The sequence below is a fragment of the Carettochelys insculpta genome, chromosome 7, assembly GCF_033958435.1.
Source record: "Carettochelys insculpta isolate YL-2023 chromosome 7, ASM3395843v1, whole genome shotgun sequence".
NCBI classification, from domain to species: Eukaryota; Metazoa; Chordata; order Testudines; family Carettochelyidae; genus Carettochelys; species Carettochelys insculpta.
This window is the reverse complement of record NC_134143.1, coordinates 74,717,016-74,734,389: the sequence shown is the minus strand read 5'-3', so window position 1 is coordinate 74,734,389 and position 17,374 is coordinate 74,717,016. Positions and strand designations below refer to the sequence as shown.

General features: G+C 63.5%; 1 protein-coding gene across 3 annotated transcripts in view; it reads left to right on the top strand.

Moving 5' to 3' along the window:
• Positions 1-17,374, top strand: part of SLIT1 (slit guidance ligand 1) — an 81,000-nt gene that overhangs the window by 22,187 nt on the left and 41,439 nt on the right. For all 3 annotated transcript variants that reach the window (XM_074999326.1, XM_074999325.1, XM_074999324.1), the window contains exon 4: positions 16,392-16,463. In XM_074999326.1, the coding sequence (XP_074855427.1) occupies positions 16,392-16,463 (72 nt within the window). The remainder of the gene's footprint in view (positions 1-16,391; positions 16,464-17,374) is intronic.

The window sequence follows — 17,374 nt, the reverse complement described above, 5'->3', positions numbered from 1 at the left end:
CTGGTGCTGGTGAGGGGAGGGGGTGTTCACCTGTGATGGAGTGGGGGATACCTGTGTGTGTGTGAGTGGCTCACAGAGGGTGGGGGGCTCCTGCTGAGGGTAACCCTGACGACCAGGTAACACCTTTGTACTGGAGACAAAGGAGGAGGTGGAGCCTGAGGGGTTTGAATTGGAACTGGGAGTTGGAAGCAGTTAGTCTGGGCTGAGGGAGAGAGAGACCAAGGAGGGGGCCAGGCCCCGGCTCTGGGGGCCCCTCGGGGCCTCCTCTCCCCAACATGGATTGGACTGGCTGTCTCTGCCTGCTGTACTGACTCCTCTGTATGATGCTGTGTCCTGTCGGCTAATAAACCTGCTGTTTTCCTGCTGAGTGAGAGACTCTCCTGCCTGCGGACAGGGTGCAGAGCTTTGGGAACCCCAGAACCCCATCACACTGGTGTGAGAAGTGGGATGTTCTGCACCCCGAGGATGGAGCATCCAGCAGTAAGTGACTGGGGCCCCGGAAGAAGTGGGGCCTGCGAGACCCAGGTGTGCTGAAGGGCAGTGAGGTGCAGTTCCCCAAGGCGGAGGGGCCTGCGGCCGAACCCAAGCAACTGCGGTTGTGGTCCTCGAGAGGGGGTGTCACACCCGAGGAGGGGTTACTCCTGGGAATCTGTTGGAGTCGGTCCCAGAAGGTGGAGGGGCCGAGAGCCCAACCCCCAGGAACAAGTGATCCCTGAGGAGACTGACGCTGAATGAGTCCTTCCCAAGACAGTGTGCTCATGGTCCCTGAGAGCGGGTGTCACACTGAAGAGGGGGTTCCGCTGGGAGTCTGTTGGAATCGGTCCCAGAGGGCAGAGGGGCCTACGGCCTAACCCCGGGCAGCTTGTGACCCGCAAGGAGCCTGGGACACTGAAGGGATTCTTCCAGGAATCGTGGGGTGCAGAGGGCATCAGCCTGACAGCCTGCAACCACGCTGAGCAACTCCGCTGTGAAGTGGCAGCACCTGGAAACCGAATCGAGATTAAAGAAGCTGGTCAAGGCAGCGTGGATGTGCAGTGGCAGAGCTGAGGGTTAAGGAAAATCCTGCAGAGGTGAGCCCAGATCGAGGCAGGGAACCCTGGACTGCCTGGAGCTCTGAACCGAGTGACCTGCCACAGCTCAAGGAGGGAAGGAGCGATTCCAACCCATCATCTACTAGTGGCCAAGACAGACCTGCGAAGAGTTTTCCAGGCCTGGGCCGAGGAAGGTGCCTGTGTGTCTGTGCAGGAAAGCAGCTTGTCCACTGGGAATGGCAAGTTGTCTGTGAGAGAAGCTGCTCCACCTTCTGTGTGTGTGTGGAGACCAGCCGGGGGGCTGGGACAAAGGAGAGAGTGTTTCCCATTGTCTGTCTGTGTTGAACAGCAGCAGCAGCCTGGGGAGAGAGCAGAGCCTGCGTTTGGAAAAGGTGCCAATGAGGAAACTAGCCCATTGTCTGAGGAGGATTCCTCAGCCTAGGGTGGCTGGAGAAGGATCCACCAGAAAAGAGCATTCCAGGTGTGTCTCTGAATCTAGCCATGGGGGCTGGAGCAGAGGGAATGGCTCCGGGATGGGCAGTGGTATCCCTGCTAAGGACACTGGTCCTTGGTGCAAGAAAAGTGCTTCTGCTTCTGGGGAAGTGAATCCTTTGCCTGAGCCTGTGGGGGCTCGAGATGGAGCCAAGATCCCAGAGCTGGATCTGAGGGCAGCTGAAGCCCAGATGGGAAGTGGGCCTGCCTCTGTGTCTCTCAGGGGGATGATGCTTTAACTCGGTCTGCTCCAGTTAGTATCATCAGGGAATCCCAGAGACCAGACGATTCTGGTACTTGTTCTTTGCCTGATGCTGAGGTGTTACTGGGAGGGGGTGAGAGGACTCTGTCCTACCAGAGTCATCCTCTCGCCAGGACACAAGAACAGATGGGCAATGGAGTTATGCTGACTGATGAAGATAAAGGAGCTGGTAGCAGAAGGGAGGAAAGGGATCCTAACCTTCTGTCCGGTGGTACTGGCTGTCTGCCTGGAGGAGGATTACATGGGAATCTGCCTGATGGGCCAGAAGTGATCCTGGGTGTAGGTGAAACACAGGAGCTGGTTGTGGCTCAAGGGAGCAGTGCCCCTGTGGAGCAAGACAGGGGTGAGTTATTGTTTGGGGAAGCTCTTAAGGAAGAGAATTTCCCTGAAACTTTTCCTGACCCGTCTGTGGGGACTGCAGAAAATGGGAGTGAGGTGAAGGAGAGTGAACAGGAAAGGTGCTTGTCTGTAAGCACCAGAGCAACCCTTTGCCTGGGGAGAAGTTTGTTTCGGCTCCTGACGGCCAGGACCTGCCTGAGTGTGAAACCACTGGCTGTGCTCTGGAAGGGTCCAAAGCAGGCAGGGTAAAAGTTTCTCAGGAATTGGAAGTTGATGCAAGTAAAGTGAAAACTATCAGGTAGTGTGAGCAGCCCTGTGAGAACCAAGTAAAACGGCTGCACAGACAATCTCTGTAGGATGCAGGAGAGCGCCAGCAATTCCCCATCTCCAGATGGTGGAAACACTCATATTCTCATACTGGATTCGACTTTTGATTCGACGGGGAGGCAGTAGTTGGAGGTGGAAGGACAAAGGAGCTTTGGGCCTGGTGGGCCAGTAAGGGATAAACAGGGATTCCTTCATGTGGATTCTGCATCTGGGACTCACAAAACAACTCTCAGAAAGCAGTTTGGTTTGCAAATTTCCAGACTGGTGGGGGGGGCCGTCTCCCTGAGATCATCAATGGCCCAGCTCTTGTTAGAAGAGAGGGCACAGCCAGAGAGATCAAATTTCCACCCCAGGGGGCAAGAGAGAAGATTAGAACTTGATGGTGCTAAGAAAGGCCTCAGCCATTTATCCCCAAAATACCAGATTCTCAAGGAGGTTACACAAAAGTTGTGGTCTACCAAAGAGCAACGTAAATGTACAGTTGCAATGGGTTTGTTCTGTTACTCACGCTGACTGCTGTAACCAAGGGGTGCTGCTACCAAAAGCTGTAGAATTGTACCATGCACTGAATGTTTAAAAAGAGCCGTGTGACATGATGACATTGATGTAGAAGCATAAATTGTATGCTAAAGGAGTCTGTAACTCTGAAATGTCACCATTGTTACCTGTAACTAGTCTTGCAACCTCTTACATGAGAAGGAACATTCCAAACCTATTGTGTGGCATGGAAGGGGAAACTGAGGCACACAGCCATTGTGGTGGTCTGGCTAAATGCCAAGGATGGAAGCATTTGTACCTTCCGTTACTGGACTGTAACTGAATTCCAGACATTGGCTGGAGCAGCTGTATGGACTGGTGGTCAGATGGGGCAGGACCCAGACCACAAAAGACCTGTTTGATCTGTTGGTGCTGCAGTGAGACCAACCAACCCAAGGGAACTAAAGGAACTTGCCCGGCTGCATCACATGAAAAGGGCCAAGACCAAGCTCCTGACTTGGAGCCTCCCCCAGCAGGACTATGATGTGGAGGTGGTGCACATCGAGGGGAGAACAGAGGGTACAGCCAATGCCCTGTCACAAGGGGAGAGCCCCGAACTTCCCCAGGTCATCAGTTGAGTGACCCTGCTCAGTTCGGTCTGGAAGCGGGGAGAGATGTGATGAAGTGGGGGATACCTGTGTGTGTGTGAGTGGCTCACAGAGGATGTGGGGCTCCTGCTGAGGGTAACCTTGACGACCAGGTAACACCTTTGTACTGCAGACAAAGGAGGAGGTGGAGCCTGAGGGGTTTGAATTGGAACTGGGAGTTGGAAGCAGTTAGTCTGGGCTGAGGGAGAGAGAGACCAAGGAGGGGGCCAGGCCCCGGCTCTGGGGGCTTCTCGGGGCCTCCTCTCCCCAACATGGATTGGACTGGCTGTCTCTGCCTGCTGTACTGATTCCTCTGTACGATGCTGTGTCCTGTCGGCTAATAAACCTGCTGTTTTCCTGCTGAGTGAGAGACTCTCCTGCCTGCAGACAGGGTGCAGAGCTTTGGGAACCCCAGAACCCCATCACATCACCCCATCTCCCAGCGGGGTTCCCCGTGGGGTGGCTGTGCAGTGTGGGCGGTGGGAGGGGCTCTCGCGGTGTGCCTGGCACCGGCGAGGGGGGAAACGGGTGTTCATACCCCCAACACACCTTACACTGGCACGAGAACAATTGGACAAAAGGTTGTACCGAGGTGGGGGCGGGAATTGTTCTCGGCTTGTCGGAGCAGGCCTGGAGGCAACGGGCTCAAACTGCGGCAGGAAGGTGGCGGTTGGACGTTAGGAAAGCTCCCCACCTGCCTGCCGGGGGTTAAACCCGGGAGCGAATCCCCGGGGGAGGTTGTGGGCCTCCCTGCCAGGAGAGCAGGTCAGACCCTCGCCTGCCGGGCTGGTCGTGCCGGGCAGGTAGGGGCTTGGAGTCAGTGACTGTCCAGGTCCCTTCCAGTCCTCGACTCTGCAGGGAGACGCCCCCCGCCCCCTGTTTGCCCTTCACGAACTGGGGCGGGATCTGGGGCTGGACTGCGCCTTTCCCACCTCTGCAAGCGGCCAGCCAGTCGTGGGCAGCGGCGTGCAATGAGCGTGTGATGGGCGCCGGTAAGCTAGCCAGGCTGCTCGGACTCCGATCTAGCTCTGAGGCCAAAACCCCTGCGCTGAGCTCCACGCCGGACAACGCCCGCCCCCCCTTGGCGTGTGCCCGCGGGCCCTTGGCCATGCGCAAGACAATCCCATCAGTTTTCCTGGCACTGGGGCGGTGGTACTAAACACGGAGCTGTCGCTGCCTGAAGGAGCCCTCTGCTCTCTGCGGACCGGGTCAGCCCCTCCCCGAGCAGCGCGGCGAGCTCGTCCACCCGGCGCTCTGCGAGTTGAAAGGGAGCGCGTCCTTTGTTCAGCGCTGCAGCGGCAGCCTGAAAGCCCCTTGGCGCACCGGAGGAGATTGTCCTCCAGCAGGGTGAGCGCCGGGAAGGGACGGGGGGCTCCTGACAGCTCATTCCGTGTGCCCGTGCAGCCAGCAGCCGGGGGAATTGGCAGGACCTCTGACTGCACTTTGTACTGGGGCCCCTGTCCCCCTCTCTCACCGCCAAGGCGGCTTCTACCAAGCTGCAAGCTGGAGCTGCTTCCGCCAGCCTGTCTGAGGAAACCTCCCCCCGGCTCGTCCTCCAGACGTCACGGTTGTCCCCATCAAGCTCCGCAGGCCCAGGAGGGTCCAGGCCTGTCCCAGGGAGGTGTGGGCAGGGTACACCGATGGCTTTGTGCAGGGCCCTGCCCCGGGGCCAGTCCTGCTTCGGCATTTCGGGCATGTCGTGATGTTAGCGTGGGGGGATGCCAGGGCAGGCTGCTGAGGCGGGCGCCTGCCGTGCCACGCTCGCTGGGCGTTAGCCGTGGGTAGGAGCGTGGTGCCTGCAGACCCCAGCCAAGCCGGCCGCCGCCGTCTGTTCCAGAGACCTGCCCTGCGGAAAAGGGGACCCCTCACCCCTCGTTTGCACGTGGGGAGCAGAGGCCCGGGGGTGCAGGGACTCGAGCTAGCTTAGCTGGGTGTCTGAGTCAGAGCCGGGAGCTGGGCCTTTTATCCCCCAGAGCAGCTGCTGCCCCAAGCCAGGCCGGCGGCTTTTCTCTCGCGCGTCCCTGGCTCTGATTGCCGCAGCGGGGGGCCGAGGGGGGCCATGAGGAAACAGGGTGGGCGAGCGCTGGAGGGCGCTGCCCCGGACGGCCGTGGAGTCTCCGTCACGGGAGGGTTTCAAGAGCAGGTCGGACATGCGCCTGTCAGGGCCGGCCTGGCTGTTACATGGCGCTGCCTGAAGTGCTGGGAGCCGGATCTGCTGAGCTCCTTCCTGTCCTGCAGGCCTGTGACTCTCTGAGGCTTTGGGGGAGGCAGTGGGGCAGCAGCCAGCCTGAGTGAGTGTGCCCCCGAGGCACACTTAGCCTAGGCTGGAGCCAAACGCAGCCGTGCAGCATGTGCGAGCACTTGTGAGCATGCAACACACGCTAGTGTCATGGAGCAGTGTTGCTCTAGGAGGCCGGCACCGCACTGCAAGGTTACGTGCCCAGCCCCATGGGGTAGTGGAACAGGGCTCAGGAGTCCCAAATGCCAGCCGGTCCCACTCCCTCCCAGAGCTGGGAGGAGAACCCAGGCGTCCTGGCTCCCAGGCCCCTGCTCTGACCGCGGGGGGGCTGGTCTTCCGTGTCCTGGGCAGTGGAGATGTCAGAGGCAGCCAGCGCTCAGGCTGTGGGGCTGCAGGAATGGCGCTGAGAGAGACTCCCGCTCCCAGCGCGCTCTGGCCCTGGAGTTTCTCCGGGTGCCCTCGAGCGAGCGCTGCAGCCCTGGCAGCAGGCAGCTGGGCGGGCTGGGGCTGTGTCTCAGCACAGCCGCAGCCGTTGCCTTTCGAGCCAGCGAAGGCCCCTGCAGCTGGGGGTGCCAAGCCCCTGGTGCCCAGGCAGGGAGTGCGGCTGCGGCTGCGGCTGGGATCCCTCCCTCCCAGTGCCACCGCAGGGCCGAGCCAGCTGCTCCTCCCGGAAAGGCCGCCTGTTTTCCCAGGAGCCGTTGTTCCCCGTTGCTAGGCGACTCGGCCATCAGGTGTCACCAGGGTAACGAGGGCCTGGGTATTTGGTTGTAGGTCAGGCGCAGGGAAGGCCTGGGAGGGGGCTGGGCCCGGGGGTGGGGGGCGTGTGCTGCTCCAGGAGTCGGGACAGGGTGGAGAAGGCGGCCCAGCAGCCCGGCACCCATGCCAGCTCGGTAGCCCCCTGGCCTGACAGCCCCGGGCAGGCCTTGGTGGGCAGAGGCCTGGGGGGATCCCTGTGGGAGCTGCTGTCTCTGCGGTTTCTGGACGGATCGTGGCCTAGTGGGCTGAGCACATGCCTGGGAGCCAGGAACTGACCCAGGCTGTCACCACCTTGCTGTGTGACCTCAGGAGAGACTTGAGGGCTTCTCCGTGCCTCAGTTTCCCCATCTGTACGCTGAGGGAAGAGTCCTAAGCTGTGCCTTGGCAATCCGTGGGCGTTCACCAGCTCAGGGCAGGGTGGAGATTTTAACAGCGAGGTCCCCTCTCCTGCGCGTTCCTCGGTGTGAGACTTACCACTTCTCTCCCCTCCCGCCTGCAGCAGTTTCTCTCCGGACTCTTGTGAACAGGGGCCGAGCCAGGCCGCCTGGGGCAGTGCACTGGCGTCACCTCCTCCGAATTGGCCACAAACCCTCATGCTCCCCACGTGCTTCCGGCTTGTGCCTCTCCCCGCCAGCCCGGGTCTGGGCCGGAGCATCAGCACTGCTGTGGGAGGCTCCCGGTGGCCGTGGCGCTGGGCTGGAGCAGGCCCTCCTGGTTTGCATCTGACCCCACCTCAGGCACAGCTGAGGTCTGGGCCAGGCCTCTCAGACTCACGCCTGGCAGCTGCTGAGCACCCAGGGCTGAGCCAGCCACGCTCTGCCCCTTCTCACGGGCTGGAACTCACAGCGCTGCCTTGTGCCATAGGGCTGGCCCCCAAGGAGCCTCTGCTAGTGCCCCCTCTGGAGGGCCCGGGAGCCCATCACAAGGACATGGCACTGAGCACCAGGCCTGGCCAGGGCCGAGCCGCACGCTAGACAACGTCCCCACCCGCAGCACGTGGTGGGGTAGAAGGCGAGAGCTGGCAGCTCAGTGCTGCTGTGGCCTGGGTTGCGCCTGGCAGCTCAGGCTGAGCAAAGCCGCTGCTTCCTCGGCGAGGCTCTGAGCCGAGCTGGGATCCATTACAGGCACCGCCACCAGCCCTGTTGCTCGCCTGCGGGTGCACGGACCTGAGCCGCTGCCTCTCAGCAACTGCTGCTGGCTGGAACGGTGCACGGCTCTCCTGGTGGGGAGGGGATGGGACCGGGGACAGGGTCGCAGAGCGACCTGGGCTCCCAGAGGCAGGGCAAGTGCCATGGAGGCGGCGGGAGCCTCTGTGGGGTTTAGTGACCCGGGTGAGAGTTTATCCCCCTGGGTCGGCTGTGTGTTTCCTACTGTCCTGGAGTAACCCCTGGCAGTGCCTCAGTTTCCCTAGCACAGTGCCAGTGCGTAGTGGGGAGGGGAGTTTCGGTGTGATGTGCTCAATAACCCTCCAGGCCATTTGTTACTCAGGCAAACAGGTGGCCCCTTTTTCATGGGAACGGGACAGAGGGAGGAGGGGCCGGGTTGGTTTGAATGGAACTGGGCTGTGGAGTGGGGGTGGGGGGTCTGGTCTGGCCGGAGAGGGAGGAAGGGGGCCAGGGCACAGCTTGGGGACCCCCCGGTCTCCTCTCCCCAGGATGGATGGTCCTGATGGGTTCTGGTTGCCGTACCGACCCGTCTGTTCCACGCCGTGGCCCTGTCGCCCCATAACCCGTCTGGGGTCTGTAGGTGAGAGCAGCTGCTGCAGGCCTGGGCCAGCTGAGATGGGCACCTGGGCAGAGGGCTGGCAGGTGGGCAGAGCTGCTGCCAGTGCCGCAGTCCCAGCTCCCCTTGCTCCCCAGCGCCGCCTCTTCCTTGGGCGGCCCTGCTCTGCCGGGGGGGCTCTGCCCAGGCGATGGGCGCGGCTTGTGTTTGGTCACAGCGGGTCCCACAGAGGACAGGTCCCCAGGGTGCATGTGCTGGTCCCGGGCTGTGCTCAGATGGGTGGGGCTGCCTGCCTGTGAGCCCCCGGCTCCCTGTCTGCCGGGCTCCTGCGGCTGGGCCATGTGGCGACGCCAGCCCAGGGAGCTGCAGTGCCGAGGACATTGGCCGCCCCAGGGGCGGCGCTCGGGCAGGGTCCGTTGCCCTTGGGATGGGGACACGGCTGCCACGAGCAGAGGGAGCCACGGAAGGGGAGGTGGCGCGGGGGCTCTGCTGCCTGCACGCGGCGGGGAGGTGGGGGCACTTACCGCCTGCCCAGGGAGCCTCTGTGGCTTTGAGGGACCCCCTGGGGGACAGAGCGGACGGGGCAGCACCCCCAGGAGTCTGGTCGTAGGAAACCAGCAGGGAGCCAGCAGCGTTCCTGGGCCGTGGGGCAGCGCCCGGGGTCCCCAGCGGCAGCGCCCAGCGGAACAGAGGGCTTGCGTTAGTGACACTGCGTCCCTGGAGCAGAGCCCAACGGGGGCCAGCGGCAGGGAGCCTGGAGCGCTAGCAGGAGCCCACGGCTCCTGGAACGCCGGGCGGCGGGGGCCGCAGGAGCCCTCGTCCGAGGCACAGCAGAAGCGGGAGCAGGAGCTGCGCTGTCCGTGGCACTGGGTGCTGGCAGCACGCACCGAGCTAACAGCTCCCTCCCGCCGTGCGGAGCCCCGGCTTCCCCTGCGGACACCGCGCTCTGCCTCGCTCGCACCCATGGCACAGGTCCCGCACCGCAGCCGGGCTGGCACCAGCTCCCGGGTGGTGCAGCGCTGGGCCCACGGGGGGTGTCCCTCCTGCCCTCGCCTGGGCTGGCCGCTCCTGCGGCCAGGACCCTGCTGGGGGTCTCATCCATTGCCGGGAGCTGGGGCCCAGGGGGGAGCGTGCATGCCACGCCAGCCGGAGACCCACAGCAATCAAGGTAAGAGCCTCAGGTGGCTGCTGCCACTGGGTCCTAGAGCCCTTGGCAAGCCAGCACCGAGCGAGCTCTGCCTGCCGTTCTGGGTGCTGAGAGGACCTCACTAGGCACGGCACCAGCCGCCATGGCCAGGCCGGGAATGGCCATGTCCCAGCTGGAGGGGAGCTGCACTAGGGCTTCTGACAGTCCCTCCTGCGGGCACGTTCACCCTCCTGCTGGGGCCCACAGTGCCTCAGCACTCACCAGCTGCAGGCTGGCTCGGGGGCGTCTGGCAAACGAAGCAAGCAGCCCTGTAGCACTTGAAAGACTAACAAAATAATCCGTTGGGGATGAGCGTGGGTGAGGCAGGCCCACTTCTGCAGCTCTGCGAGTTCTGGTGGAAGTACACAGGCAGGAGGAAAATACAACAGAGACAGGAAACACCGAAATGAAAACAGGCAAATCAGCTGCCTGGGCCAGGAGTGAGGAGGAAGGGGCGGGAGGAGGGGAAGAAAAGTACTTACTGCAAGTGGCTGTTAGGCTGAGCGACTTGCCAATGTCAAAGATGGGAAAAGTGGCCTGTCGGGTGTAAGGTAATTGCGACCTGTCTGTAAGGGGATTGTCTGGCAGGCCTCGCTAAGTGGGAGAGGGCAGGAGAAGCTTTCCGGGGAGTTGAAAACCTGTCTGAGGAGAGGGCCCTGGAGCTCAGCGTACTTACAAAGAGACAGCGAAGGGGGACCCAGTCCTGGGCTGTGACGCTTACAGGGGAGCAAATGTTTGACGGAGGCTCTGCAGTGCTCAGAGAAAGACCTGGCAGGGTCAGTGGCTGGAAGACAAAGCCAGACAGGAGCCAAGGGCTCGTTTCTAACAGGGAGAGTGACTGACCCTGGGAGCTGTTTGACCAGGGTGAGGGTGGATTTGTCATCCCTTGGCCATTGTGAAATTAAGACCAGCTCTGTTCCTAGGAGTTACTTTGGGGACCCTCTGTGGCCTGGGGCGTGCAGGTGTCAGATGAGACTGTCCCTGTGCCCCCTGCCGTCTTGGGGATCTGTGAATCAAAATTGTGTTCATGCTGTAACAATCTCTCCCCCTTGTTCCTCACTCATGGTTACATGCTGAGATTTGCCGTTAGCCAGTCTTCAATCCTTTTAATGGGGCTGTTAATTGCATAGTCTTGGTTTTGAATTGAAGTCTCATGTGGCGCCGAGTCACACGCAGCAGTCTAAGTATATTGCATTAACACTATTATTTCATCAACCAATCCTGTAATCTCATTCAAAAAAGATACCGTGTTAGTCTGGAAGGATTTAGTTTCCATAAATCCCTAATGATTTTAATTAAATTGCCTTCCTTTAATTCGTTATTGATCGAGTCCTATATCAAGACACTCCATTATGTTACCTGGGTTTGAAATCAGGCAAACAGACCGACATTTACTCTACTTCTATTGTTTATCCTTTTCAAATACTGGGCACAATGTTCCATTTCTTCTAGTCCTCTGGCTCTTCTCCCATGTCCCAAGACTTATGGAAAATCAGCGTTTTTGGACCAACAAGCTCCTCAGGCAGCTCTTCTAAAACTCTTGAGGGCACGTTCTCTGGAGCTGCTGATTTTAAAATTTGTGACTTTACTGACTGCTGTTTGATGTTCTGTAAGATACTAGAAATAGGAAGAGCCTTGTCACCATATGCTACGGCTGCATCAACTGTGAACCAGACATAGTCACTGAACACTTTTGCCGTTTCTGCGTTAGTGATGATTCCGCCTCATAAGGGATGCCAGCGTTCGCAGCGTTCGGGCTCTGTTTGACAGGAGGCTGAAGCAGGCATTTAGCACTTCAAAGACTAACAAAACAATTTATTCTTTTGTTTGTAATATACTTTAAAGTGCCATTTGATGCCCTCCACGATGCTGGCCAGAGCGCTCCGGGCTGCCCCTTTGCTCCCCTTCCCCATTTCTACGGTTTCTTGCTTCTGATCAGTTATTAACTTGTGAGGCCCTGGGAAGTTCAGACATTCCCCTGCGCATTCAGGGGCTCTGCGTTGGCCCCTGCTGCAGCACGTGGGGGGTCCCGCCTATGGGGCCTGGGCTCTGGCAGAGGAGCTGGGCTGTGTCCATGGGATGCTGAGCTGGGCCGCGGACAGGCTTTCAGCAGCGTCACACTTGGCAGCTGGCCAGGCTGCCAGCCTCCGGGGCCAGCTGGGGCTGGGTTCTCAGCTCCGCTTGGATTCATTCGCACCTGCCTGGGCCGCAGGCGGGCGAGCGGGGCCAGCTTCACGCTCGTTAGCAATGACAAGCTCATTAGCTCTGAGTGGGGCCAGGATGTGCTGCCTGGGCTGACACCAGGGCTCAGGAGGAGGAGCCGTTTGCGTTCCCATTTACACCTCTCAGCGGATGGGCACACCCCCAGCCCCCACCAGAGCCAGCTGGTGATGGGGGTCTTAGAGCTCCCACCACAGCTCAGCTCAGAGCCGCCAAAGGGCTGGGACCGGTGCAGGCACGTCCCCGGCAGCCCGCCGCCTCGCGGCCTGTGAGCTGCCGGCTGGCCAGACCCCACTGCTCCAAGGGCCCCCCCGGCGAGGAGCTGCTCTCTGGTGTCACTCCCTGTGCGGGCTGCGCTGTTCAGGGCATGTGGCCAGCTGGGAGGGGGCTGCGACCTGGGCAGGCTCATGCTGGGCCTGGTCTTACTGGTTGCTGTAGTGCAGGGCCCTGGCCGCGCCGCAGCGGTGCGCTACTGGCATTGACTGAGGACCCTCCCCCCCATCACAGCCCGGCACCGCTGCCCTGCCATGGCTGAGGCCCTCCAGCAAACCCTGCCCCAGGGACCCTTTCAGAGCCCCTGCCCTGGCAGCATGGAAACGATTTCCCTTCCTAGAGCCCCAGGCCAGCAGGGAGCGCTGGGACCGTCTCATCTGCGTACCCCGTCCCTGGGGGTCCCCAAAGTAATTAACCCCTGCAGGAGAGCGCTAGGAGCACAGCCGATCTGAATTCCACCGTGGGCATCCGCTGGTGAACCCACCCTCCCCAGAGGGTTCCTGGGGTCAGTCACCCTCCCTGTTGAAGGAGCCCTTGTTCCTGCCTGGCTTTTCTGCTAGCCCCCGGCCATGTCAGCCCTTTCTCTGCGGCTGCAGAGCCCTGGCACACGCCTGCCCCCCCAGGTGCGCACAGCCTGGGACCCAGCCCCCTTCACCCTCTCTTTGTGAAGCTAAGTACGCTGTGCTCCGTGGGCTGCTCCCTGGGGCACTTTTCTCTGCCACCTCCTGTTAGCTACCCCTGCCAGGCAGCACAGAGCCGGAGCCCACCTGCAGCCGCTGCTGAGGGCTCCAGAGAAGCCGGGTGGACTCATTTTACTCAGCTGCTCCCACAGGCAAAGGGCCCCGGGTGCTGAGCCTGGCTGCGGGAGGGGCCCTGGCATAGGTGGGGTGTGGGGGTGTGGTTGGGGGAGGGGCCCTGGCACAGATGGAGTGTGGGGGGGCCTGGCACAAGATCAGCAGGGCAGTGGGGGGCAGCGCCCATGCGCAGCGTTTGTCTGTGGGGTTCCCTCCCCAAGGGAACAGCGCTGTACCGAGCTGGGGATCTAGCTGTGATACAGGGACGTCCTGGGTGAAATCAGGGCCAGTCACCCAGCCCCAGCCAGGGCACTTCACACAGGGCACTGAGCCTGTCACCCCATGCAGCCCTGTTCACCAGCAGCTCCCCGGGTGCCCCCAGTCCCCTGCGTGCCCGGCCGAGAGGTTGGGAACATCAATCCCACCAAATCCCACTAGGCTTCTCCCACCCCAAAGCCCCGTCCCCATCCCCCGGCCACTGCGCCCCTTCTCCCTCCTCGCGCCTGCGGCCACTGCTCTCCCCTGAGTCCGTGGTGCCAAGCGAGGGTGGAAGGCGCGGCCGTTGCAGGGCTCAAGCCGACCGACCCCCCCAGTGCTGGGCGCAGCTGCAGCCGAGGTGCACAGAACTGCTGCCCTGCGTCTCTGGGGCGCCCCCTTTGTGCACAGCAAAGCTGCCCCTTCCGAGAGCTGGAGTGGAGCCATGGGGGGAGCCCCGGGGCCCCCATCCCCTGGCCCATGTGCAGGAATCAGGCTGGTCTCCCTGGGCAAAGGTGGGGCCCTGGGTCTGTTGGCGCCTGAGTCCGGCTGCTGCGCCTGGTGCTGAGCGTTCCCAGCTGGCCACAGGACCCTTTCCTGGTGTGCTGGCCAAGCCTGCAGCTCTCCCGGCAGCAAACCCTGGCACTCTGGGCCCAGGGCCGGTACTGAGCGCCCCCACAGCAATGGCACAGGCGTGGGAGCAGCACAGCCAGAACCAGCAGGTCACCAGCCCCTCCTAGACCCCTCCCTGGGCCCACCTTGCACAAGGGTTGGTGCAAAGCTAGCCCAGTGCTTGCAGCACTTAGGGCCCTCATCTCACAGCCCCGTGAGTTCCGGGGGTGCCAGCGTGGGGCAAGGGTGTGGGGTGTTCCATGGCACAAGGCGGTGGCGGGAGCCAGGTCCCTGCTGCCCGGCTAGCAGACAGCGGGGGGCGAGAACGCAGGGCCCAGGCAGCACTTACCAGCCCTCCGGCGGAGCGCGCCTGCTCCCGCCCAAGGCCCCATCAGGTTAGAGCGTGAAGGCAGGATTAGCTTAGAGCCGGGCTGTGGGAACTGCCTGGCCTGGCCTAGCCTGGCCAGCTGCTCCCAGCAGGGGCTGCGGATTAGCCCTGCCTGGCTTGCTGCTGGAGTGGGCTCCCTGCCGGGAAGCCATGGTCTTGAGTGGCTGAACAGTTTCCCAGTGGTTCCCCGCCGCGTGCCAAGCCAGGCAGAGCCCTGGGACCGCAGGGTTCCCCGCCACGTGCCAAGCCAGGCAGAGCCCTGGGACCGCAGGGCTCCCCGCTGTGTGCCAAGCCAGGCAGAGCGCTGGGACCACAGGGCTCCCTGCCGTGCGCCAAGCCAGGCAGAGCCCTGGGACTGCAGGGTTCCCCACCGTGCGCCAAGCCAGGCAGAGCCCTGGGACTGCAGGGTTCCTTGCCGTGCGCCAAGCCAGGCAGAGCCCTGGGACTGCAGGGTTCCCCGCCGCACGCCAAGCCAGGCAGAGCCCTGGGACTGCAGGGTTCCCCGCTGTGTGCCAAGCCAGGCAGAGCCCTGGGACCGCAGGGTTCCTCGCCGTGCGCCAAGCCAGGCAGAGCCCTGGGACTGCAGGGTTCCCCGCCACGTGCCAAGCCAGGCAGAGCCCTGGGACCGCAGGGTTCCTCGCCGTGCGCCAAGCCAGGCAGAGCCCTGGGACCACAGGGCTCCCCGCTGTGTGCCAAGCCAGGCAGAGCCCTGGGACTGCAGGGTTCCCCGCCGCACGCCAAGCCAGGCAGAGCGCTGGGACCGCAGGGCTCCCCGCTGTGTGCCAAGCCAGGCAGAGCCCTGGGACCGCAGGGTTCCCCGCCGCGCGCCAAGCCAGGCAGGGTGCTGGGACCGCAGGGTTCCTCGCCGTGCGCCAAGCCAGGCAGGGTGCTGGGACCACAGGGTTCCCTGCCATGTGCCAAGCCAAGCCAAGGCAGGGTGCTGGGACCGCAGACTGGGCTGGGCTGCCCCTGTGTCCCTGCAGGGGTTACTCAGGGTCATGGGCGGAGGGGGAGTTCTGCCCCTGGTGAGCCCTGGGCAGCCCCTGAGGGTGTCCTGGGGCAGCACGTCACCGGGCAGTTGGCCTGACCACCCAGCCTGCGAGGGGATTAGCGCAAGTCACAGCTGCCCAGGGCCTGAGCCTGCGCCTGCTTTTCTCCCTCCCGCTGCTGCATCCTGCCGGCCTGCTGGTGTAGTGCCCGTGCTCCAGGACCCCCTTGTGCCAGGCCCTGCACGGCCGTCCTGGCTCACCACCATAGCGCAGCAGGCAGCTGGGCTGGGAGGGCGCAGCGTGCAGGGGGAGGCAGGTCTGTCCATTTGTCTGTCTGTTCCTACAGCCAAGCGCCGTGGCATGGAGGTGGGGGACGACTGCCCCGCAGCAGCACAGCTGAGCAGCGCCTGGGGCGTGGTGGGTCACAGCCCCAAGGCCGTCACCGGCATGGCGCTGCCCCAAAGCGCCGACAGACAAGTGCTGCGCTAGGCTGGTTGCCAGAGGCTCAGCCTGCGAGTGCTGCGTTGCTCTGCGCCAGGCTCCACTGGAGAACAGCCTCCACCAGAGCTGGAGGGTGGAAGAACTGGGAAGGACCCAGAGCAAGTGGCAGCTGCTCCGAGGCATGGAGTGCAGGCAGCTCCGGGGCCGGGCGGCTGAGACTCACCTCAGCAGGGCCGTGGGCTGTCTGGGGCTCTGTCGGCTGGTGGCCTGAGAGCGGTGGGTGGGAGCGAGGAGCCCTGGCTCTGGGGCAGGAGGGAATGAACGTGCCCGGGTCTGATACTGCGGTGGAGCACGAACGGCACGAGGGCTCAGCGACCTACCCAGAGTGCACAGCCCAGCTCGCCACTCCCTGCGCTGCAGGGCCGGGCCATTGCCTGGGGAAACCGGGGCAGAGCACGGTGGGGTGCTGGGCGTTGCTCTGGGGAACCCATCTCTCTGAGGCCCCAGCTGCACCGCAACAGGAGGGCAACCCCGCTGAGGTGCTCAGGGCTGTGAAACCCTCCCGAGCACATGAGTTCAGGCGGGCGACAGCGCGGGGGCAGCGGGTATCCGGCAGCACCGGGAGAGGTCCCACGGGCGCCGGCAGAGCTCTCGGTGCCACTGCACTTGTCCGGTGCAGAAGTAGCGCGAGAGATGGGACGGGGCGGGCCGAATTCTGCCCTCTGGCTGGCAGTGCCCGCACCACTGCACAGCTGTACCTCCCTGCAACGCAGCCCAGCCTGGGCAGCTCTGGGGCCCCAGCGTCGCCCCCCCCACGCCCCGCCTGCACTCTGGCTCTGGGTGGCACTGAGCTGGCTGGCGGGTCCCGGTTCCCCAGCGCTGCAGGGGGGCGTCGCTCTCGGGCCTTTGCTGACACTGCTGCCCCCGGGTCGTTTCCCCAGGGACCTGAGCGAGAACCTCCTCCAGGCTGTGCCCCGGAAGGCCTTCCGTGGAGCCGCCGACCTGAGGAACCTGTGAGTCAGCGTGGCTCAGCCGCAGCTCCCCCTGCCTGCTCCCGCTGCGGCCCAGGCTCTGCGGCGGGGTTACGGTCCCCACCCCCATCCGCCGGCGGGGGCCCCTGGCACTGCCAGGCTGGCTCTCGCAGGGCAAGGCCCAGCCGGAGCGCTGCTCCCCCCAGGGACGGATGCGTGGCTGCCCCCACTGTGCGGTGCTGCCTGGCCTGAACCACGCGGGCTCGGTCCAGAGAGTCCTGTCCCCACGGCAGGGTTGGCACTAGGCCAAAGCCCTCTGGCTCACAGCCAGGATGTGGGGGGGGCCTGGGGGCCCAGCCCTGCCCAGGGGTCGTGTGTGCTTAGATCAGGCCAGGAGGGGTCCTGGGGCTGAGCCCGAGTTCACTTCCCCAGACAGCTCGGGGGTGCCCAGCTGGCGCTCTGCTGGCCAGGGCAGGGGTGGCCGTTTGGCAGCATCTGCGACGTGGGGCACGTTAGGTAACAGATAACTAACGACCTTGTTCTCAGCACGCTGTCCCTCCCTCCCCTGCTGTGCCTCTCACTCCCCCCGCAGCCCGTCCCCCAGCCCGGCCGGTGCCCCTCACTCCCGACCCGCAGCCCGGCCCACAGCCCGGCCGGTGCCCCTCACGCCCCCCGCAGCCCGGCCCCCAGCCCGGCCGGTGCCCCTCCCTACCTCCGCAGCCCATCCCCCAGCCCGGCCGGTGCCCCTCACTCCCGACCCGCAGCCCGTCCCCCAGCCCGGCCGATGCCTCTCACGCCCCCCGCAGCCCGTCCCCCAGCCCGGCCGGTGCCCCTCACTCCCGACCCGCAGCCCGTCCCCCAGCCCGGCCGGTGCCCCTCACTCCCGACCCGCAGCCCGTCCCCCAGCCCGGCTGGTGCCCCTCACTCCCCCCCGCAGCCCGTCCCCCAGCCCG